Genomic DNA, 25,319 nt, shown 5'->3' with positions numbered 1-25,319 from the left:
TGATCATGACTTGATCACATCTATAATGTGCAAATAGAATAAAGCCAGAACCAATAATCCATATTACTTGATGATTTAGAAGGACCAATTTGACAAATCTGAAAACAATTATGAGCAAAATCTACTAGAAGGAAGAATTTAATCAGAAAAAATGTAAATGATAATTGGGAATTGTTAAAGAATTCTTTATTAGATGCCCAAAAAACTACAATCAAGGAAGAAGGAAGGCTGTATGGGTTAAAAAACTGACCTGGGGAAGTAAAGGCAGCTATAAAAAAAATAAAAAGGGAAAGGTGATACTAATGAATATAAATCAGAAGCTAGGAATTGTAGAAAATTGATATGGAAAACAAAGGGACACGAGGAAAAATCTATGGCCAGCAGAATTAAGGACAATAAGAAGGAATTTAGGTATTAGGAACAAAAAGAATCCTAACAATTGTATAGGTCCATCATTAGATGGAAATGGTAGAATTATCAATAAAGACACAGAAAAGGCAGAAGTGTTCAATAAATATTTCTGTTCTGCGTTTGGAGAAGGAACAGGTGATGCAGTCATAGCATGTGGTAACACTTTTTCCAGTTCATTAGTATCTCAGGAGGATGTTAAATAGCAGTTACTAAAGTTAGACACTTTTAAATCAGCATACCTTGCATCCAAGAGTTTTAAAAGAGCTGGCAGAGGAGCTTGCTGGACAGTTAATTCTGATTTTCAGTAGGTCTTGGAATACCAGGGAAGTTCCAGAAGACTAGAAAAAAGCTAATGTGCCAATATTTTTAAAAGCTTAATGGGGTGCCCTGGATAATTATATGCCTCTCAATCTGACACAAATCCTGGTGAAGACAATGGAGCAGCTTATTGGGGATTCAATTAATAGAGAATTAAAGAAAAAAATATAATTAATGCCAACCAAAATGGGTTCATGGAAAATAAACCCTATCAAACTAACCTGACATCTTTTTTTGATGAGATTAAAAGTTTGGTTAATAAGGCAATAGTGTTGTTATTGTATACTTAGACTTCTGTAACGCATTTGACTTGGTGCCACACAACATTTGATGAAAAAAACTAGAATGATATAAAATGAACATGGCACATATTAAATGGATTAAAAGTTGGTTAACAGATAAGTCTCAAAATGTAATTGTAAATGGGGAATCATCACTGAACAGATGTGTTTCTACTGGCAACCCTCATGGAAAGTTCTTGGCCCTACACTATTTGATGTTTTTATTAATGACTTGGAAGAAAACATAAAATCATGACTGATGGAGTTTACAGATGACACACAAATTGGGGGATGTTTAATAATGAAGAGGACAGGTCGCTGATGCAGAGCGATCTGGATTGTTTGATAAGCTGGGCATGAGCAAACAATTTGTTTTAATATGGTTAAATGTAAATACATTCATCTAGGAACAAAAAATATAAGTCATATTTACATGCTGGGGGATTCTATCCTGGGAAGTAGTGACTCTGAAAAAGCTTTGGGAGTCATGATGGACAATCCACTGAACATGAACTCCCAGTGCAATGTTGTGACCAAAAGTGCTAATGTGATCCTTGGATGCATAAAGAGGAATAGAGGGGTTATATTACCTCTGTATTTAGCACTGGTTTGACTACTGCTAGAATACTAGTCCAGTTGTGGTGTCCATTATTCAAGAAGGTCTCAGAGAAGAGCAATGAGAATGAGGATTAGAAAATCTTCTTTATAATGATAGACTTGGGCTCAATCTATTTATCTTAACAAAGGGAAGTTTAAGGGATGAATTAAATAGTCTGTAAGTACCTACATGGGGAACAAATATTTAATAATGGGCTCTTCAACCCAGCAGAGAAAGATATAACCTGATCCAATGGCTGGAAATTGAAGCTAGACAAATTCAGACTGGAAATGAGGCATAAATTTTTAACAGTGAGAGTAATTAAGCATTCAGACAACTTCTCAAGTGTCTTGTTGGGTTCTCCATCAATTTTTTAAATGAAGATTGGGTGTTTTTCTAAAAGATCTGCTCTAGGAATTATTTTTGGGAAGTTCTATGACCTGTGTTATACAGGAGTCCAGACTAGATGATCACTGTGGTTCCTTATGGCCTTGGACTCTATGAATCTATGAGTTTGTGAAATTATAAATATAGAACAATTGGGCTTCATGGTAAGAGAGAAGTGTTAGTTCCATTATGCAAAGCACTGGTGAGACCTCTTCTGGAATACAATGTGCAATTCTGGTGTCCCATGTTTAAAAAAGATGAATTCAAACAGGAACAGCTGCAGAAAAGGGCTACTAGGATAATCAGAGGAATGGAAAACCTTATGAAAGGAGACTTAAGGAGCTTGCCTTGATTAGCCTAACCGAATGAAGGCTGAGGGGGGATATGATTGCTCTCTATAAACACATCAGAGGGATAAATACCAGGGCGGGAGAGGCCTTATTTAAGTTAAGCGCCAATGTAGACCCAAGAACAAATGGATATAAACTGGCCGTCAACAATTAATTGAAGGTTTCTAACTATCAGAGGAGTGAAGTTCTGGAACAACTTTCCAAGGGCAGCAGTGGGGGCAAAAAACCTAATCGGCTTCAAGACTGAGCTTGATAAGTTTATGGAGGAGATAGTATGATGAGACTGCCTACAATGGCATGTAGCTGATCTGTGACTGCTAGCAGCAAGTATCCCCAATGGCTGGTGATGGGACAGTAGATGAGGAGGGGTCTGAGTTACTATACAGAATTCTTTCCCAGGTGTCTGGCTGGTGGGTTTTGCTCATATGATCAGGGTCTAACTGATCGCCATATTTGGGGTTGGGAAGGAATTTTCCCCTGGGTCAGATTGGCAGAGACCCTGGGGTTTTTCGCCTTCCACAGCAGCATGGGGTACGGGTCACATGCAGGTTTAAACTAGTGTAAATGATGGATTGTCTGTAACTTTAAATCTTTAAACCATGATTTGAGCACTTCAGTAACTCATCCGGAGTCTATGGGTCTATTACAGAAGTGGATGAGTGAGGTTCTGTTGCCTGCTATGGCGGTCAGACTAGATGATCATGGGATAGTCTCTTCTGATCTTGAAGTTTATGAATATGTGAATCAATTCTCTCTTGAATAAGTCAACCCAGATATACTTAGCATTTCTTTGCCATCCAGTCACAGATTCAGAAACCCGCAGTCAGTTTGCAGGTATAAGCCCTAATTTGAATTTGTCATTTCAGATTCAAAAGCAGGGGGAGAGAAACTAAATGATTATATCTGAATCTGTGAAGATAAAAATTCCAGAATGAATACCACTTACCACTTTTAGGGAGCGGGGGAAAGAGAGACTTTTGGAGACGGTAGGATGCAGAAACAGATACAAATCCTTCACTCACAACTTTCCATTTGGGAAGAGATGTTTTATTTGTTCCTTTTGAAACTTTCCCGATTGTGAAATCAGGAACCCATTCTTTTGAATTCCAGTTACTTTTTATTCCCTCTCTTCTTTATTTATTACATGCTGACAATGCACTTTTGATCTCTGTGAAACAAAAGACAGTCCTTGCCTGAAGTCTATAGTATTGCGAACCTCCAATGTTCAAAAATCACGAGCCAGGCCCCAAAAGAGTCATGATGATGAAAAATAAGTTGGTTTATTTTTATTTGCTTTTTAGTTTTTAGGCTTCGCCCCGGTCACATTTTCAAGCTTTTCCCTGCAGCTGATTGCTCGCAACTTTTTTTAAAAAGTAAAAGCTGAGATTCCTTTGGAGCAGGAGCCTGGGGCATTAAGTAAAGTATCAACTATTGCAAGACTCATGATCAAATTACAAGAGTTGGCAACACCGTGTTTCCAATCTAATGTCCTGATCTTGCACGTTATGTACATGCCTAACTTTAAACAGGTGAGTAATCCCATTGATTTCAGCTGTACTATTAATGGTATTAAAATTGAAGCATGTGTAGGAGTTTGCAAGACTGGGTCGAACAAGTGCGATACAGAGGAAGTCCAGAGAAGTTTCTTCTTCAGTTATTGAAATTTAATTAACCTCCTTCTTGTGGGCACTATGGAAGAAATGAGTTTTTAGAAGGGACTTGACTGAGGAGAGAAATGGTTCTGTTGTGAATTTATTCCTACTGTGGGTATGGAGCCTCTCCAGAATGATAGCGGTAGATTTACTGACTCCATTCACTGCAGAATAATACAAAGTTGGTGGAGCTCAGGGTTCCTGTTGCAAGTAACTGATTTTACAGTAGTTTTGTTCTGAAAACATTTTTGGAAGCCTTAGAAAAGAGTATCCATCTTGCTAACAAACCTCAGCTGCAATGGAAATCCAGACATGGCAGTAAGGCCGGGTTGAGACTTTCTGACCAAAAAAGGCACAGGAAGTAAGTAAAACAGTAATTGTTTTAGTTAGGTAAACTTGCTGAAACTAGAGTTCTGTTTCTATACAGCAAGGCCCTTGAGTCATATATGGTAAGATTAAACATTTTGCCTTATTTAATGTACTGTGTATGGAAAAGGAGAGAAATCCAAAGAAGAGATGCCTTGAGTTATTATATGCTAAATACAATGAGTAACTTTAGAGGCAAGAGACAGAGTAAAGAAAATGTAAGGCTGCTATGAAATATCTAATATCTAAGGTAGGCAAGCAGCTACTTAGTTGTATTAAAAAGCAGGTGTTTCCAAATGAGCAGGTGAAGAAATGTATCATTTACTAGCCTGATACTGTCTTCAAAAACCCACCCGACTTTTATCTGAGATAATGGGTCTCACAGGTGGAGAGAATCTCACAGATGCTGAAAGGTCTTGAAAAAGCACACACACAAATATGCCTCTCTACTGAGGACAAGGACAAATGTCAGCAATTAAGAACAATTTTTGGCTCAGACTGAAGTAAAACAGTCTTTTTTGAGCCAATAAGCAGATGGAAGCAAATACTGGAGTTCTTCATTTTCTTTTCTCTGGTGAGAGATGAGACAAAATTGTTCAAGATTAATTCAGAGTAATTGCAGGTATATTACATAGTCACTCAGTGACTATGTCTAGCCAGATAGTGTAGTTAAAGGCAGAGACTGAAACTTTATTAAAACCTTTAACCAACTGGGACTGTTCCTTTGTAAAGTACCCAGCAGGGCTGTGCAGATTTCAACTGGGCATCAATGGCCACAGGTTGTACAATGTCGTCTCTACACCCTCAGGCCTGCCCAGAGTCCCAACCTGCTCCCCTCCTCGGTGCAGGAGGTAGGAGAGGTGAAGGGAGTTCCATGCTATGCGAGACATGAAGACATATCCACTCACCAGGCAATGTGGTGCTCAGAGTGTGGCCCACTGGGTTACAGAGACCTCACCTAAGGCCCCTTTTAATCCACGAATTGCACTGTAACCTGTCAAAGTTGCAAGAGCGTAATTTAAGTGCCCCAAACCAGACCTCGGAGATGCTCGATGGAAGGTGAAAAAACCCTCTCAGCAATTTTGCCAAGTGGGAAAAAATCCCTTTTAGACTCCAAATAAAGTTTGGCATATAAAAACAAGTAGAAGCCACATGCACCCTTCCACCTGCCCCAGCAGGTGAGAGCCAATCAGCCAGCCTGTAATGGCTCCACTATACAATGGCAGTGGATTAGGTCAGGCTCTCTTATCAGGCAGCCATGTGGGAAGTCCCCATTGCCAGGGGAGGGAGAAAGGGAAGGAAGAACAACACCATTCCCATATGTTCATGCTGCAGGGATGGGGAACCAGGAAGAACATAGGCAAACCTGCCCCAGCACTCCTGCTTGGATCTCTACCTTCCTCCCAAAACAAGGGTATGTGTGGAAGGGGGTGTTCCCATTGCCTCCCAACGTATCAAAGTTGCACCCCTGCTAGCTAAGTGAATACTGTCTCCAGAGGCAACTCTCAGCAGGTGAGCATCTGTTGAGACAGAAAGAGAAACTGCTCTGTTTGACTAGGGGCTTAGGCCTTGTCTACATTATCCCATATAGCTATACCAGCAAACCCTAATTCGTTCAGGGAGCTGGTGTAAATTATACTGGCCAACAGAATTCTTTTGCCTGATTAAGCTGAGTCTACCTTCTGAATGCATCCACATAGCTCTGCACTTTTTCAAAATAACCGCCCAGCATCCTTGGTAGACATCCCAGGATGCAATGTTCTGCCACTAGGCTCTATGCACGGTGGGTTGCCTACCTGAACCTGCTAGAATTCTGGGATTTGAGTTGTAACTAAACTCCTTCCATAATTCCTCTCCTGGCATCCCACAATTCATCTGTGTTTTGCAAGTCAGTGCCATTTTCTAAGTGCTGTCAGGTGCTGAGAAAACACTGCTGAGTGCTGACCATCACTTAATATGGACAGGCTGCTCCATATGCCTGGGCAGTCACCGAGCCAGATGACTTTGGATGAGTTGTGAGACAGCCCTGGCAATACCACAGCAATGTCAAGATGAGAAGGGGAGAAGGGTGAAACCAAGTAGTTATTTCTCCAGGGTGCATTCCTGGACTATCTTCACTCGGTGTAGTGCGACTGCCGGAAACACACACTAGAAATGACCGGGAGGACAGGCTAATGCTGCAGCCGTGGGACGATCAGCAGTGACAGCAGAACTTCAGGCTGGCACAGGCCACTTTCCTAGCGATCTGTACAGAGCTCACTTCACAGCCGCAGCTGCAGAACACCTACATGAGAGTTCCCTTCAGTATGAAGAAATCATGTGGCCATTGCTATCTGGAAGTGCCCCGTTCCTGATCGCTGCCAGTCAGTAGCTAACCCATGTGGTGTAGGTAGGGGTAGATCAGCTGTTGGGGCTGTTCTCACGGATATGTGCACTGCTACTGTCAGCATGCTACTGGGCCAGGTCATAAAGCCAGGCAATGCACAGGTGGGCATTGATGGACTTGCGTGGTTGGGTTTCACTAATTGTACTGAGGCTATTGATGGGACCAGTGTGCCTATTCTTTGCTCCTCATCCCAGGCCCTCAGAGTACATTAACAGAAAGGGGTATTTCTCCATGGCGCTGCAAGGGCTGGTTGATCACCATGCAAGGTTCATCAACATTAATGTGGGGTGGTTTGGAAAGGTCTGTGATGCCAGGATCTTTAAAAACCCTGATCTCTTTACTGCAATGAGAAAGGGAACTTTTGCTCCCAAGACCGCATGTTAATGGTGTTGCAACTCCTGACATCCTGGGAGACACAATTCATCCTCTCCTTCCCTGGCTTATGAATCCTTTTACTGCATACTTGGACAGGAGAAAGGCGCTCTTTATGCCCTGAGCAGCTGCAGAATGTCAGTGGAATGTGTGTTAACAATGTCTGCCTCACGTGATAGGTGCTGTGAGAGCAAGGCGTGGAGATCCTCTCCCATGGCTGGGAGTTAGAGGCGGAGAAACTTTGTTGGTGTTATGACCAGCAAGATAGGGTGCCTCTACAAACTAAGTGCCCCAAGCAGTCAGGGAAGCAGGGTCAGGGATGTGTTGTGCTGCTACTTTGAGGCCAGTGTGCAGAGGACAGAAAATGAATATGTTGTAACCAAGGAAATGTGCTTGTGTAAATATTGTATGATTTATTGGTGTTCCTGGGGGCAGGGAGCTGAACCTCAACGAAATTTCTCAGCCAAGTTTTTCGTGATAAAAACCTCTCTGCTGAAATGCACTGGGGAAAGGTCAGCAAGCAGCTCCTCCCATGTCCTCTTTTGCTTCACTTGGAGATTTTTCAGATGCTCAGCAACTGATAAGGCCCCTGTCCATCAGGGTCGTGGCATTTCAGATGCTAGGGGAAGAGAAAAACAGCACAAGTAGGTATTGTCCCAAGAGTGGTCTCCATGCCAACAATGATGAAAAGATGCTTTCTTTTTCTCAATTTTGGAATGCCATTGCTATCAGTTCTTCCCAGAATGCAGTGGGCTCAGAGATAGTAAGGTTTTTCTCCACCTTACTTCCCCTTTCTATAGGCCGCTTGTACCAATGCTGGCTGGAGGTGGGAGACGTAACCTGAGCAGGATAGTGGCTGCATGTTCATCTCTGTCCTATATTGGAGGATGTTACCCTCGGGTGTGTCCCCATGCGTCAGAGAAGGGCCTTGGTCAAAAAGCCAAGGGGCAAACTAGGAAGATATGCAGCACTGCTGTTTACCAGGGTGGTGTCCCCTACAGCTGGTGCAGGTGTGGAAGGGGAAACACCACCCATCTTGGCAGCCTAGCAATGTGTATGCTAAAATAGAGCACTATTTTTTTTGCCTTAAATTATTTTATAATTCCTGTAGATCAGCACAAAGTGCATTACAAAATATAGACTTTTGCAACAATTGGTTTGAACCCAAGAAGGTCTGATTAAACATAACCACGAATGCTGTATAATCGCTGTAGACAGCACAGACATCAGTTAGGCTCTCAATGTGCAGCCTTGTCTTTCTCAATCTTCCAGTGTATCCAGGCTGGGATCAATTCTTTCTCAATACCGTATTAAACACCCAAACTTAATTTCTTCCTGCTAGTTAATAAAATGCTTGTCTGCCGCTGCTCATCTCCTGCCATTACTAGTGTGACCATCTGCTCTCTGGCCTCCCTGATTCCTACATTGATCCCAACCAGGCTGTCCACAATGCAGCAGCTGAAAGGATCTTCTCTAGCCACAGTTCAGACCATGTTGTAGTTTCCTCTTTCAGTCAGTCTCCTGGTTCTTTCTTGTCTGCTACAGAAAGTTTAACTTCTCATGCTCACCTGCAAGGTCCTGCACAATTGTACCCTCATCTATATCTCACTGCCTTCCACGCTGCCCCAGGGAACTGCCTTTAATCCCTGTGCACCGAGCCCCACGCTTTCCTCCTTCATAACCCTCCTAAAGACTCACATTCTCCACCAGGCTCAGAAATGGTAATCCCTCTGCCATCCCCTTTCCAATTTCTCATAATAAGGAAGGGAGAAAAACCTCAAAGTCAATATTTTCCTCTGGGTTTCCCGTGCATCTTGTCTGATCTGTGTCCACTTTTCTCTTGCTCCTTGTCTTTATTGGTGACTTGTACAGCACTGAGGGCATTGTCAGTTCTTACAAAAGAATAAGGTATTAGTGGGCCAGAGGAATCAAAATGTGTTTGGCTGCTAGTGAAGCAGATGACAGCATCTTAACCAAGTCTCTGAATCTTTTGAGCGTCATCCACTCCAGATTTTTTTTTTAACCACACTGAAGGAAGGAAGGCGAATAATGCCAGGCAATTCATAGTTAAGGTTGACATTCTCTCCTGGATTGAGTTGTTTTGTTTCAAGCCCCTTGACACTATTTAAACAGTTTTATGTATTTAATAAACACAAGGGTACTGAGAAATGTTCCCTGGAGCCCATCTCTCACTTGTGTCATCTCACTAAAACCATAACTATAAAATTGGCCAGAACTTTCTCTCTGCAAAAAGGAAAAGCTGTCTCATGGTTGAAAATATTCCCCCTACTTGCTCCTCTGCTTAAGAAGGGCTTATTTTTGTGAATTTCAGCAGTTTGATCGCGTCTTGATCTTGAAATAAAGCGCGCTCTTTCTGCAAGAGGCAGCACAGCTTCAGAAAAGAGCCTTGTACTGTGATCTTGTCTGATCTCATTAGATAAACAGGTTTGGGCTGGGTTAGTCCTTCGAAGGGAAACTTTCAAAAACTGTAGGTGATGCTGGAAGTAGCACTGGTTATCCAGTGTGTTGGCTCTGAGCCTGTTCTGATCTAATCCCCCAGTATAATACCAGAGGGCACTGTGCTGCTGAAGTGACCCTCTTCAGGTGAGAGATGAACCTGAGCACTTGGGATCATTAAAGATCCAACTACAGTTACAAAAATGTAATATGCCTGGTCTGGCGACCAAAATCCACCCCGGGTATTGCCTTCTGCTTATCCTAATTACCCTGCAGTGCCAAATACATACAATATCCTTCACTTCCTGTCACTGACCAGGCCTCTTATCAATTGTTAAACATGTCTTACACTAAGGAACTCAAAGCTGTCATCTTTGGGGTGTTTTGCTATGAGAGAAATCTAAGCAGCATGAACAGGCCCCCATCCTCTCCTGTGTTTTAAATTCTGCTCATTTTATTGATTTTCATGCTTGTGTTTGAATACCAGTATGACTACCACATTCGCAGGAGCCAGACTGGAACTTCTGCACTGTTTTAAATCAAACCCCAAAAAAATAACATTTCTCCATTTCTGTTCAGGGTTTGTTTTTTATTTTAATAACTGCTGAATGAGCAGGAAATCAATTAAAGTCAGTATTTACTCAGCAGGAGATGATTTCCCCCCTGATGTTTGCTACCTGCTGGCTATAATGAATATGTCTTGCTATTGTGTCTCGGTGCAGAATGGACAGCTGATACTTCACTAGATCAAAATTAGTGCTTTTGGGCATGGCCGGAAGTTGAAACCGAAGGAAATTGTTCATGCAGTAATTGATCTCCAGAGACCACAATAAGTCCTCCTAGCAGGGATCCTTTGCCATTAGCCAGACAAGGTAGCAGCTTTACAATCCAGGAATATTTCCTTTAAATTGTTTTCTTCCAGTTGGAGCCCTGTGCACCTTAACAACATGGAACAAAACAAGCATCATTTTAGTGATCTGTCCTGTTTGCCAACAGTTTACACAGAGACATTCTAACACATTCAAAACACACAGCAACTTGCGGAGACTGTTAAGCGAAAAGGCACACTGGGATTGTGTAAATAATATAAAGAACCAAGTCTGTCCAAGCAATGTAAATATTGCATGGAGGGAAGTGAGTGGGAAGGGTATGTAAGGCTGCTGAACTTAGATGCATGTTTGCAGTAAAGTGAAGTATGATTGGGGTGGCTAGAGTCATGTTTAAATGGTATCCCAAGATGCTTTGCACAGTTAATATATTTCAGCTCTTTCTATGGTGTCTATCATACTGTACCATACTGTGTTCAAGAGGAGAGGGCAGCCTTTGCTTTGCATGTAATCCTGCATCCAGGCAACCACCTTCACCTTTTCTGCCGCCCTCAAGGACAGGTTCTGTTTTCTTCAAGAGTGTCAGAAATTTATATCTCCAGGATTAGTCAAAACCCAGTTGGGTTGAGATTAAATCAAAATAACTATTTATTGAAATTCTATGGAATAGAGAGAAAATAAATAAAGTTCTTAAATATTAAACAGATGATGAACTCTGGTAAATCTTAGTTTGGATAGGAAAGACTGACTTATGGGAAATGGATACCTCATGAAATAGTTGGCATAGAATCATCTTTTTATCTCTCTTAGCCCTTTTGAAAACAGTATGTCTCCACCCTGGGAATGGAAACAGACTCGGCCACCCAACTTCATCATGTGGGGGAACTTCTGGTGTCCACCCTTTAAAATATGAAAAAAAAAAATTGGGGAGGATTCAGAGAAGAACTACAAAATTGTTTAATTGTCTGGAAAATACATCTTACCAGGAGAGATCTAAAAGTTAGTTATTCTCTAGTTCAACTGCAAGTTATTGGCCTTGATGCAAAAATCACTGAGTAAAATGCTGTGTGCTGTATTATGCAGGGGGTCATGCATGATCCTTTCTTGTCCCTTTAAAAACTATGAATGAGGCCTTCAGTTCTCTCCCGAATCCCAAAAATTCTAGCAAAAAATGAAGAGCAAAGACTCTCTCTCTCTCTCTCTCATTTGTAGCAAACATTATGAGAGGTGTGTGTGTAAGGGGAAAGAGTGGGAGGCTAGACTGTGTTTGTAAATGTTTGTTATATTTATTAATTCTTCTGCAGTGTCCATTGCTGCAGGATCTTGGCATTGTAACAGTGTGAACCACCACAACATAGGTTTCAGAGGGGTAGCCGTGTTAGTCTGTATCAGCAAAAACAACTAGGAGTCTTTGTGGCATCTTAGAGACTAACAAATGTATTTGGGCATAAGCGTTTGTGGGCTAGAGCCCACTTCATCCAATGTATGGAGTGGAAAATACAGGAGCAGGTATAAATACATGAAAAGATGTGAGTTGCTTTACCAAGTGTGAGTCAGTCTAACGAGACATCCAATTAACAGCAGGATACCAAGGGAGAAAAAATAACTTTTGAAGTGGTAATGAGAGTGGCCCATTTCAGACAGTTGACAAGAAGGTGTTAGTAACAGTAGGGGGAAATTAGTATTGGGGAATATGATGGCACTGTGTGCTAGCCACCAAACCTGGGTTTGAGAACCTATTGGAGACATTAAGTTCAACCTTGTGGGGGCACTTGGCTGAAAATATCCTGCTGGGTTTCTTGGACAAAAATGTTACAGACACCATCAGTGAGCACAGTCCAGCAGCTCTTGATCCCTGTGACAGCATCACTCACATAACGGGGCTAAACCATTCAGGTCTTTACAGATTTTAGGATAGGCAACACATTGAACTGCACTCAAAAATATATGGTATTGTATGCTCTGCCCTGGCTAAATGGTGAAATAAACTCTTAGCAACCTATCCCACTTAGGAAGTGAGCGGCTGCATCCTGCATTAGCTACAGCTTCAGAATCTCTTTAAAGGTAGCTCCAAATAAAGCCCATTGTAATAGTCTAGACATAAAGCAGTGGGGTATGTGTGTGCAGGGGGATTATGAGAAGATTTTGTGCAGGGTTTTGTGTATATAGGGGAATTATTATGAGAGAGGATTTGGGGGTGTGCGCTCAGGGAATTGATTGTAAGAGGAAATAATGTGAGAGTTCGTGCATGTGGGATTATGAGAAGTGATTGTGGAAGATGCAATTATAAGAAGATTCTGCATAGGTAGTGGAATTAGGAGAGGATAATGTAGATCAGGGTAGTGTTGGAGCAGGAGAGAAGACAGACCAAAGAGGGGGAGAGGAAGAAAGAGAGAGTGATAGGTGAAAGGAAAACAGAGCTGGCAGGAGGGAGGGAGGGAAAGGAGGGCAGTGAGAGCAGAAGGGAGATGATAGAGCCTGGCAGTCAGTGGGAAAGAGGAATAGGAGCTCTTTCAAATCCAGGGAACATTAGGGTCTAGAGCAGTGATACTCAGTGGTTCAGGAGCCAAATTAGCAATCAACATTACCCAAAAGAGCCACAATAGTGTGAATTAATTGTTTCATTTACTATAGTACTATAAAAAGAACAGGAGTACTTGTGGCACCTTAGAGACTAACAAATTTATTAGAGCATAAACTTTCATGGGCTACAGCCCACTTCATCGGATGCATAGAATGGAACATATAGTAAGAAGATATATATCTACATACAGAGAAGGTGGAAGTTACGTTACAAACTGTAAGAGGCTAATTAATTAAGATGAGCTATTATCAGCAGGAGAAAAAAACGTTTGTAGTGCTAATCAAGATGGCCCATTTAGACAGTTGACAAGAAGGTGTGAGGATACTTAACATACAGAAATAGATTCAATATGTGTAATGACCCAGCCACTTCCAGTCTCTATTCAAACCCAAGTTAATTGTATCTAGTTTGCATATTAGTTCAAGCTCAGCAGTTTCTCGTTGGGTTGAATTAATATGCAAACTAGATACCATTAACGTTTTTTTCTCCTGCTGATAATAGATCATCCTAATTAATTAGCCTCTTAGAGTTTGTATGGCAACTTCCACCTTCTGTATGTATATACATATATATATATCTTCTTACTATATGTTCCATTCTATGCATCCGATGAAGTGGGCTGTAGCCCACGAAAGCTTATGCTCTAATAAATTTGTTAGTCTCTAAGAAAAGGAGTACTTGTGGCATCCTTCTGCATCCGATGAAGTGAGCTGTAGCTCACGAAAGCTTATGCTCAAATAAATTTGTTAGTCTCTAAGGTGCCACAAGTACTCCTTTTCTTTTTGTGAATACAGACTAACACGGCTGCTACTCTGAAACTTGTCATTATAGTACTATAGTACATATTCATATTTAAACAGTATGATGGGAAATATGTAGTGTGTGTATGTGTGTGTGTATATATATATATCATAATATAATTAATAATATCATATATATTATTCTAACAGCAAAATGACTGACCAAGTATTATTATTTTATCAATTACAATTGGTTAATAACATAGTAAAAGCATCCTGATTGGTTACTAGTGTAGATTGGTTAATAATTAAATCCCACCGCTTTTTAATATCGTGCTGCAAAGAGCCGCAGGAGACAATTAAAGACCCACTTGTGGATCTCGAGTCTCAGTCTGAGTATCACTGGTCTAGAGAAAAAAATGAGGTTCCTCAGGTGAGAGGAAGTTACGAGAAGTGTGGAAAAGGGACAGAAAGTAACAGGGAATAAGAAAAATAAATGAGAGAGAAAACACCAGGAAGCAAGTGGGACATGGGAGGAGAGAAACAAAGGTGAAAAGAAAATTAAAAGAGAGTGCAAGAAAATTTACACTATATCTAAAATGTAAAGTTTATGTATTCATTATTCTGTACATTTTTGGCTGCATCTGGAAAAAGCTTTATCTACTAACTGTAGTAGTAGATTTTTAGGAGGTGGGTCCCCTGCGACTGGCCAAAAAGATGTCAAAATAATAAGACTCAATTTGTTCCTTTTTTAAAATATCATTTTATTCAGCCCATATTTACTCTCTAACAAGTCACATCTCCACTAATAACAACGGGGTCTGAATGGAAGGTGTTGGGGAAGGATTGCATTGACTGTGGTGAGGGATCCTGCTGTATCATCATGCCAGGGATATCTTTTATCCGTTAGTGATTTTTGGTTTGCCTTTGGGACACACAAGATCATGCCAGATGGCATGTGTGGTGTAACAACAAAAAACTCCAAGCCCGGGGGGGAAATCACTGAGGCTTTATCAGCCAGGAGATTGGGAAGGAGAGGGCAACACAATGGGCAGCTAATAGATATATAGATGTATCCCTAGATATAGCTTAATTTAAGGCTAATTAGATTCAGGCACAGGCACTCATGGAATGGTGTCACTGAGATTTCATGGAAGGATAAGCTCCTATTTTAAAAAAGCAAATACATGCACATGCTGAGCGAATATATGATTTTTTTGATTCCATAGCAGAACCACAAAAATCAGGGGGGGAATGGTTAGGGTTGATCTGAAAGTGAAATTTTTCACTTTTTCTCACTGAAACAAAAAATTGTTTCGGGTTGAACACCACATTTCAACCCAATATGATTTATCTTTCATTTTTTTTCCTTTTGTTATGTTTGTCATGTGTGTTTACCCTTTTTAAATGTGTTGCAATAAATCTATCTAAATTTTCAAACAAAATGTTACAAAAACAAAAAGTCAAAACTCTGTTTCAAAAATGTTGAAATGATTTTTTTAAAACAGTTGTCATTTTTTTATTCAGTCTAAATTATTTGCTGAATTCAGCCTGATTTTGTGAATAGTTTTGTGACCATGAAATACATTTTTCAGTGAATAAACAGTTTGCTGACTTTTTTTCCCTAGCTTTAGCATGTACCCTCCAGACAGAAATAGGCACATTTCACTCCCATTCCCTGATTGCTCCTTATTCCTTGACTGTAGCCATCCCACCACTACCATGCCTTATGCCTTGGTATATTTCCTCTGATTCTTTCTTTTTGTCCCCTCCACCCACTACCTCATTCCTACGTCATCTCTTCCCTCCACTGATGTGCAGTCACAACAATCAGAAGCTCCCTACGTTCATGTTCTGGCCACTAGTGCTGCAAGCCGCATGGGCCCAATGATCAAAATAAGCCTTTTTTTTTTTTTTGTTACATCACACTTTTCATCTGTAGACCTGAAACTAGCACAGCGCCCCCCTACCCCTCTGCAAAAAAATAAGCATTATGCCAAGTAAATCAGTGTGGTGGGATGGTGTGCATGCAAGTCAACATATTCTGACTGTACCAGAAAAATTACATTATAAGAGGAATATTTTCTTACATTGGACATAGAATTCCAAACTACATCTTGTGTCTAAACTGAATATAGTCAGGAATATTCACATCAATTATAAAAATGTGATTTCTTTACATAAACATCTATAAACTACACTTTATAATTGATTTAAATATCTGAAGGGTACAGAATCATATTGACTTTATGAGACATTAAAAAGACACTGTCAAGTATGTTTTTAAATAGAAAATTATTTGATTTTTTTGCTATGTCTATGGAATGAAATATATTTCCAACTTGAAATTATTAATTTTTCCCTACTCACTGTGCTTTCCAATTTCAAAAAAAATTGTTTCTCTACCTAGTGGATACTGGAGCTAAAATTAACATAGCTGGTTTTGTTTAACAATTTCAACTTGCGGCATCGCTATAAATTATACAGTGCCCTACACACCAGGCTGCGGTTTATCCTCCACCCTTACTTAGATAAAACTTTCATAATTAATTCAATAGGAGTTATGCCTGATAAGGACAGAGGGTCAGATCAATGTCAAGAATGTTAGCACAAGTGCGGGAAGAGTGCGACTTCAATTTAAAATCTATCTGGAAGAGGTCCAATTTTAAGATTAAAAACCTTGACAGTGCTTGCCTTTAACATCCACATCTACTTTCCATTTACTACCAAAGTCTAATTTCTATCTAATACCAATTTTTAAAAATTACATTTTCTAAACTAGAAGATAGAAGAATCTTCAACAAGAAGCATTCACAAAACAAAATAAAATGCAGTATAAACTATGTAAGACTGACTGTCCTGTTCTGGAGAGCTATGTGTATTGTCGGAATACCCAAGCTCACCCAAATATTGAACAATTAAGAGGAGATTGGATTCCTTACATAACAAAACACAGCTGAAGTACACAATTCGTAACTCTTTCTAGTCTATGCCGTATTTATACACTTATATGTATATCAGGAGAGAGAAATCCTTCCATCGTCTACACATAAATCCATAGACATTTTTGATGTCATGCCCAATCCTTCAGTCCTTGCTTTTTATTGTTGTTTACTTCCTTTGTCCATTTAACCATTTCTACTTTCATGTGTGGGCAATACCACAGTGTGATTGTGGATATGCTGTAAAAGTTGTTGTTGCAACAATTTACGTTTAATATCTCAGGCCTGATTTTTCCAAAGGAGTTCACCCCAGTATCCTTTTCATATATGCAAAGTTGTGTGTGCGAACACCTCTGTGTGCACTTTTCCATCACTCGCACCTGTGTGTGCTGGTAATAGCATCTCTACACACTCAACTGGGCTGGTGTTAAACTCTGTCACTTGCATGCATGGGTGCTGAAAAGTGTGTGCACCAGTATATGCATGTGCACAGAAGAAAGTCAGGCCTTTCGACATTCCGCTTGCTATTTAAAGCTAAAATATGTAAAACTGTCAGAATACTTATAACACTTCAAAAGCTGACATAGGCTGCTGTCTGGAAGAAGTGTATTTCATCTGCCTTTAAAGTTGCTAGCCTTTATTTCCCCGGTTAACTTTAAAAAAAATTGAAATAAATCTAGTTTAAAAGTGTCCTGGACCCATTGCTTTGGATCAATAGCCCTTCCTTTTCTCCAGGAATATCCTCTTTTTAACTGACCATTAAACCAAGAATTTCAAAGGGTGATAGCTCAGCTAAAATAAGGATGACAAAGTTCTATGAAAATAGCCAATATATTTTGATTTCATGGAATTGGTATTTAACCATAAAATATAAAAATAGAAATTTGTAATCAGGACTGATAAGGAACCCCAATCTATCAGTGTCTTGGAAATATCAAGAGATACTCTGAGCTATATCTAAAAACTGCAATTTTGCATGAAAAGAGTGAGCCAAACTTCCGGTGGAAAGGACACCTTCAAGTTATAGAATATGTTTACAGGAGGCTTTAGTACAAATGCACCATGCTGGAGAGCTGGTTTCAAAATCCTTTACCTCCACAGAGCCTAAAAGCTCCAGTCTCTTTTTAGAAATGGAGGTGACACAAAGCACAGACCCTAGCAGTGTCCCTGGCCCATACAATTCCCCCGGCATTTCCTACCAGCTAATTGCTTAACTGTGGTGTTTTCATCTCTTCAGAACTAAGTCATGTTATAAATCAAACCTTAGTCGCCTTTCCAAGACGAGACAAGAAGATAAGGGTTTGAATTTCTCTTGGCCATGTGTAACCTTTCCTTTTCTATAGCAGTTCATGGGGGAGCAGACACGCTCATGTGTGTGTAAGAGTACCTGGAGAGAGATGCCCCTGTTGTCTTCCCCTCTTCCTCATCTCCAATCTCTCCTTTTACTACTGGAGGCTTCTGCTTGGGACAGCAGGTGAAAGTGGCCAGAAAGCCCATGCGGAAGCGCTTGTTCATGAAGCAGTAGATGATGGGGTTCACACAGGCAGAAGTGTAGGAGAGCAAATGAATAAAGGAGATAGGAGCTCCTGAGAGAAGTTGGTCTGCTGATGTGGTATCAAATGCACGCCAGGCATTTACACTGAAGATGGGAGTCCAGCAAAGGAAAAACAAAATCACAATCACCATCAGCATGCGGATGACAAGTTTCTTGGCCATCAAGTTGGCAGTTGAGCTGTTGCTTCTGACCCTGTCTATTTTGATGCTGCTGGTGGCAGAAAGCTGTTGCAGTGGCATTTTTCTCTTCTTTTTGGTTTTCTGCAGGTAGCATCCATCTCCATCCTCATATTTGTTGCTACTGGTGCTGGCTTTCCTTTCTGTATGTACAAATCAGCAGCACTCACATAAATATGTAACACAGAACATTTCTGAATAGTGATTCAAAATATAAACAGATTAGTGGAGTCTAAATTTTGAAGTAAACAAAATCCTTCATGGATGATGAGCAACTAGTGGTAAAAACTGTCATTCCAATTCTAAAGTGAATTTTGATTCAGTCATTTTTGTGAACATCTGGTGTTCCCTTTCTATGAACATCTAAATGTCTCTACTACTGTGAAAACTGGCAAAAAAGGAACATTAAGATTGAATGCTCAAATTTCTGCTGGAAGTAATTTTTGAATTGTATTTTTTAGGTTAAATTTACAATTCCTGTCACATTGCTTAATAGCCAAAATAATCTAACCTGTAACCAGAAACAATATCCATTTAGTTTATGTAACTAAAACATTGGGAATTACAAATAGCCTGTCTGAACTCTTTGCAAATAATCTGCAGATGATGGATTATTCACTGAAGAAATTTGCCAATAATTTTGGTTAACAAATACATGCAATAGTTCTGCAATCTGCTCATAGATGTTTTGTAAACAAAAAAGAGATGGCATTTATATGATAAATTATTGACTCAGCTCTACTATTCACATCTTCAAAGATAAACTTAAAACAAAACAAAAACAAATGCAAACATGCTGTTACCTCGTGAAGATTTTCTCTGGCTGACATCAAACTTTATTCCCCTGTATAGTTCCAAAGAGATTAAGCCATATGCAATCATCATTACAATACCAGGTATAAGAAAGAGGATGAGCAACAGGAAAATGTACCTGAGGAAGCCGCAAAAGAGACTGAGATTAGGGAACAGCAGAAATACAGAGAAGCAGCTGTATATTTTTGTTTCTTTTCTAAAGATCTGGGTGAAATGTTTTTAGGGCTGATAAGAGGTACTCTATTGGCAGCCCTGGAAGCTGGAATCCTCTTTTTCTCCACAGAAATAGTACAGTGCGAACAACAGCAGAGCTGGCTTCTCCACACTGTCCACCCAATGTATCTCACCCTCAGAGGCACATAGGGCTAAAAAGATGCTTCAATCTCTGTGCCCATTCAATACCTGTCCTCTACCGAGACCAGAATCATGTCGGTGGTGGTGGTGGTGGTGGTGGTTTTTATGATATAAAAGCTTGTCCAGTGGGACTTCAAATGAGCAGCTACCTGTGTTTAAGTGAGATGCTGATATTAGCCATTAACTTTCAAGAGAAATTTTGGGCCCCAGTTCGTCATGTTTGCTAGGTCCCCAGCCTCTCCCATTTCACTTTATTACAGATGTTTCAGACTTGCGGGGAGGAGGGAGTGATGATCTTGGGACCCTGGTACAACTGTTTCCCCTTTCCTCTCCCTCGTCAACCTGGATCATTACATCCATGGAGTGGGATTGTGCCCCTTCCTGCTTCCCCCTCCCCCCCCAGAGGCAGGCACTGGGAGGGAGATGCACGTTATTCCCCTGTAGCCTCATACAGATTCTGAAGGAAAGATGGTACAGTTTGGGCTCTTATTTTTCTGCTGAACCCCTTCCATAGGAGAGATTCCACTTTAAAGAAAATCCTTGAATATTTGATTGCATATGGGTAAATATACTACATAACAAAACATAAGCAGTTTCTCTAATGGTACCACACCCAGGGAAATTATTTTGCTTTAAGGTACTTTATTAACAAATCAATCATATATTTTGAGCCTAAACATTTGCTCCTTGCAGGAACATTGCTGCAAATTCACTGGACTTGCTCTGGATTCACATTGGTGTAACTGAGTGCAGAATTTGGCCTTTTAGCTTTTCTCTTCAGACATCCTCATTATGGCAAGTACCTTAAACTACTGAAAAGGTTAACATCAAATAAATATTTATATGCATGCGCCATATTTAGGCGGTGCAAACTATAGACCTGTTCTGCCTCCCACTAAGACAGTAGGAAAAATCCTATATCTTCCCTGCACCAACTAAAGTGTTTGGTTACAGGAAAAAGAAATATTAGGAAAGTATTAAAGAGTAAAAAATGAGCTTGCTTTAATGCAACGGTGCAGCTCCTTGATTATGTCCCTATGTTATTTCTGTGCCGTTTATTCACTCTCCTTGAGCGTGGACATTTATTAACACTGACTGTCCCCTAAAAGCCTGCTGCCCCCTCTTCACTAATCTCTCTAGTCACTAGGTTGGTTCTATTCTGAGGTACATTTGCTACTTCTCCAGTTTTCATGTCATCATATTTGTTCTCAATTGAAACTGCATCAAAGAAATGCAGACAACGAAGTGAATCAGTCCTGGAAGGGGCACAGAGATACATGTGGCTTTTAAAAAGATTAATTGTTAAAAATAAACAAATCCTCTGGATATACAAAAAATAAAACAGTCCGAGCTATACTGACAAGAAGCATCACTGCTGGAAGTCTGAAAGATGCCTTCATTTCAGTGACAGTGGCAGCTTCATAGACTACAGTTTGAGAATCACTGGCCCTTTACATGTATCACCCAGATGTGAAGCAAAAGTAATAAATGTATTTAAATACAAAAAAGAGCAGCAATTAAAAATAGAAATTCTTGTGACTTTTTAAACAAGCATAAAAGAATTATAAACAGTCACTAATGGTTAATAATTGATTTTCAACAGGCTTAAGGCTACCATGTAATCCTATTTTCTGCCAGATAATTATATGTTGTTTAATAGTCAATTATATCTTACCACGACTGCTGAATGACATCACTTGGCCAAAGGAGGCGACACATGTTAGCTGTGCTGTTGTTATATTTTGTAAAAGGCACCAGTTTGCTGTAAATTGGGTATGGTGACATGATGGTAAAGGAGAGACACCAGGTAGCAGCAATCACCTTCAAGGCATGAGATTTTGTCTGCCATACCCTGGACTGCAAGGGTTTGCAAATAGCACTGTATCTCTCCAAAGATATGGCAACCAGGTTGAACGTAGATACACTTACTGAAACACCTAAATATATAAAACAAAGAAATGGGTTCTTGTTTTAAAAGGCTGATGGCTCTTTGTAGATAAACTTGCTAAGTTTCCATGCACTTATGCAAACAATGAAAATATAGCATTAGTCATATTTTCACAACTCATTAAGTTAACAGAGGTGGACCTGATTTACCTTTATGATGCTCCAGATTTATGCTTGTGTAACTACTGATGTGTATGAAAAAACAATTGACGTCTTTTGACTTAGTTCCATCAAAGCAGGAAGCTGTTATCAATCAAAGTGCTTTGGTCCTGATTCATCTCTGTATTACTCCAGTTTTTACACTAGTATATCTTCATGGAAACATAACCAGTGGAATCAGTGGGGTTACACTGGTGTGCATCGGGAGGAACAAAGCAGTGAATCAGGTATGATTTTAATTTTAATTAAAAAAAGCAAGTATCTTGTTTGATTGACAACCTAACTTCCTGTTTTGATAAAATTCAGTAAAAAAAGTTACATTTTCGTAGATTTTAGTGGAGTCACAATGGCATAAAACTGGAATAATGCAGTAGGAATCAGACCCATTTTCTATAAAAATGTTCGTTAATTTCTTTTCCTCATCGTATACAATACTTCAAGCTTTCAATGATATGTGCAATTTTTTTTTCACTGTGGACCTCTGATGTGTTTACTGTATGACTAGAAATATTCCTGATCCTTAGATTTATGTCACACAAGAATTTTATGTTATGAAATTACCTTTTCTAAGGTAAATATTTGGGGTAAAAATATAAAATATGAACATTTTTACATCAGTTTCCTTTGCAAAAATCATCTGTAGTTTACACTGATTCATATTCACAATCTTTCTACATCAAAAAATGACAGCTGAGGTGCCTGGATGATATAATTATTTTAAATATCTGTTCATCATTACAGTTCCTCTGTTAACCCAGATCGCTTATGGGACAATTCACCTTCTGAGTCTTAAAATACAATTAACTTTGTAATTGTAAAACTTCATATTAGAATATATTCCCTTTGTGTGTGTGTGTGTGTGTGTGTGTGTGTACACACATACACACAAAGGGAATATATTCTAATATGAAGTTTTACAATTTAAGTGTTACCAATTACACACACACACACGCGTGTGTGTGTAATGTGTGTGTGTATATATATATGTGTGTGTGTAACTGGTAATACTTAAATTGAAATATAAAAAATACAATGCTTCAGTAATTTTTATTTTTATGTCAGTAATTCATTACATGTTTAAATACAACCTTTACTTTTATTGATTATATCTAAGCAAAGATGTTGAGTTCCCATTCCCACACTTCCAAAATGTATTCTCACATTACATCATAGTTTTCAAGGGCACAGGTTAAACAGAAATTCTGAGGTTCTTGTAATTAATTGCTAAGTCTCATTTTGAGATAACATAAACTTTTCAGAATTCCCTCTTTTCTTTTTACATTTTTAAAAATTAAATCTAAAAAGTTGAGACAGTATCACTTATCAGATAATTTATAAACCAGGCAGTTCATGGATCCACTTCTCTTGTGGGAGGCAGATGAAGCCAAAGCATATTGAAAGTGGTGGTGGTCTTTTAAATATGACTCCATAAAAATAGTATCATTAGGCTCCATATTTGTCTCTCAGTGACTCCTGATCATATTTGATCAGTTAAAAAATGAAAGGATATTTGTTCTGACAGCCCTGCAAATTCCACCTGGGATTGCAAAATCAGAATGTTTCCTTCTCATTTGTCAGCAGTAGTAGAAATTCTGTGGGCCAAATTCTGCCCTTGGTAATGGTTACCCTTGTACAATCCTATTTTATTTGCCCTGTAATTAGAACAATAACGATTCTGTTGGTGATATGCAAGAAGGAATAGAAAGCAGTTCCTCTCCAGGGCTTGACCCTGCAAGGTGCTGAGCCTGATCCAACAGAACACTTAAGGATGTGCCTAATGTAAGCGTATGCTTCAGTGTTATGTTAGATGAGACTAGAGAGCTCAGCATCTTGCAGGATTACGCTCCCAGAGCTGTGCAGAGCTGTCTCTTCAGCTCTAATAAGAGTATTAACTTTTGTTATCAAGGTTATCAGATACGACTCTGCATACAGTACACAGGGAGAATTTTTGCTGATTACAGGGGGGTGACACTTTTACGAATATCTTTTCACATAGGTGCTGGAAGTAGGAGTACTGGGGTTTGCTGCTGCACCCCCTGGCTTGAAGTGGATTCCATTATACAGGGTTTACAGTTTGGTTCGATGGCTCTCAGAACCCCCACTATAAAAATTGTCCCAGCACCTCTGTGTTCTTGTAGCACTTTAAGTCAAATTTTAATGAAAGAAAAAGGGTTTTATAGAATATGCTTTTTTCCCATCTTCATGTGACTGCCCGGGCTAATTTTGTTCCTTAGTGCTGATCTTTCCAATAAGGTGTTAATGCCCAATCAGTCCTGCTTAGCAGGTGTTGAGAGTGCTTGGCACTTTAAAGGATCTGGCCCTTGTTTAGTATCTCACAAACTTAATGGGTTATTTACTTTAGAGTAGGTATAAAATTCAGAGACTTACCCATGAAGTAGGTGGCAGTTTTACAAACAGCACTACCAAATATAAAATCCTTCAGCAGGTTGGGAATGAGGGTGAAAGGCATGCAGAAAAGGCAAAGCATTAGGTCGCTGACAGCCAGCGACAGCAAAAATATATTAGTGACGGTCCTCATTCTTTTGTTTCTTATCAACACTGTAATTACCAGTGTGTTCCCCACGACACTGAGCAAAAATATCAACGAATATAGCAGAATTCGAACTGTCTGATGTAAATCTGAAAATTGCCACAATAAAGAATCAGTTATGAAATATGAAAATCATAAAACTAATTAATTTTTATTACAGGGGTTTCATTCGTTAACCAAAAGGTGAAGACTGCTCATCATTCAAGGCAGTAGACTTGATTTTTATCTTACTTATGCAAATCTACTGAAGTCATGTCATTACACCAATGTAAAACTGGTGGAAGTTAGAAGTCCTGGGCCTGATTCTGACCTATCTGAACTGTTCTTTGAGACAGTAAGAAACATTATGACAATCTATATTATTTTAATACATGAGAAAATTTTCTTTAGCAGCTACATACAGTGTTATAATTTCACGTTAGTTGCTTCCACATACTGCATTAGATCGGATAACTTCGTTGTTATATAATTATTCAAGAGCAATATAAAATTGTTTCATTAAACAATTATCAGTACGGTTTACATTCCATTCTAACTGAGTATTACTCTCTAGATGTATTTATAATCTGGAAAAACAGGACATACAAAGTTCTTGCTGGTCTGTTTCTTATCCTAATTTAGCAACAAATGGTTATTTTCACACTGCCTCACCTACAAACCTTTGTGTACCTGTTTTTCTTGAAATATCCATGAGTTTGCCTTCAGCTGGAACTGGTGATGTCTGAAAAATCTATTTTCCTCCACATACCTTTAGCAGGATGAGGTGAGTCATCCACACAGAAAAACGTATCATTTTCCATGACAATATCACACAGGAAAGCAGAAATATTGGTTCCATTCTCAAGAAGGCTGTCATCAACTATTTCCATTCTTCAGTCTCCACAGGTTAGCTTATATGTGATGAAGGTGGATTTGCAACTATCTGCCCATTCTTTCTATGAGCAAAAATATTCCGGAATGAAGTCTGCAGTGAAAAGATGTTACAAAGGTTTTCCAAGTAAGTCTTTTTTCAGCTAGCCATAAGGAATATCCAGTACAAGGAACTCTGTTCAGAATGAAAAAGATTTATTCCAGTAGCATATAAAGCAGTTGA

At 39.5% G+C, this 25,319-nt stretch overlaps 1 protein-coding gene across 1 annotated transcript; it reads right to left on the bottom strand.

Moving 5' to 3' along the window:
- Window positions 1-18,018: 18,018 nt before the first annotated feature.
- CCKAR (cholecystokinin A receptor) lies at window positions 18,019-25,095 on the bottom strand. The gene is made up of 5 exons (XM_077814608.1): window positions 24,975-25,095; window positions 24,064-24,315; window positions 21,245-21,506; window positions 19,206-19,333; window positions 18,019-18,545 (listed from the first exon to the last, which is right to left on the bottom strand). The coding sequence occupies exons 1-5, from the start codon at window positions 25,093-25,095 to the stop codon at window positions 18,019-18,021; spliced, it is 1,290 nt and encodes a 429-aa protein (XP_077670734.1).
- Between the last annotated feature and the right edge of the window lie 224 nt (window positions 25,096-25,319).

Source organism: Eretmochelys imbricata, chromosome 4 (genome assembly GCF_965152235.1).
Source record: "Eretmochelys imbricata isolate rEreImb1 chromosome 4, rEreImb1.hap1, whole genome shotgun sequence".
Taxonomy (NCBI): Eukaryota; Metazoa; Chordata; order Testudines; family Cheloniidae; genus Eretmochelys; species Eretmochelys imbricata.
The sequence above is the reverse complement of the archived record's forward strand: the minus strand, read 5'-3'. Positions and strand labels throughout refer to the sequence as shown.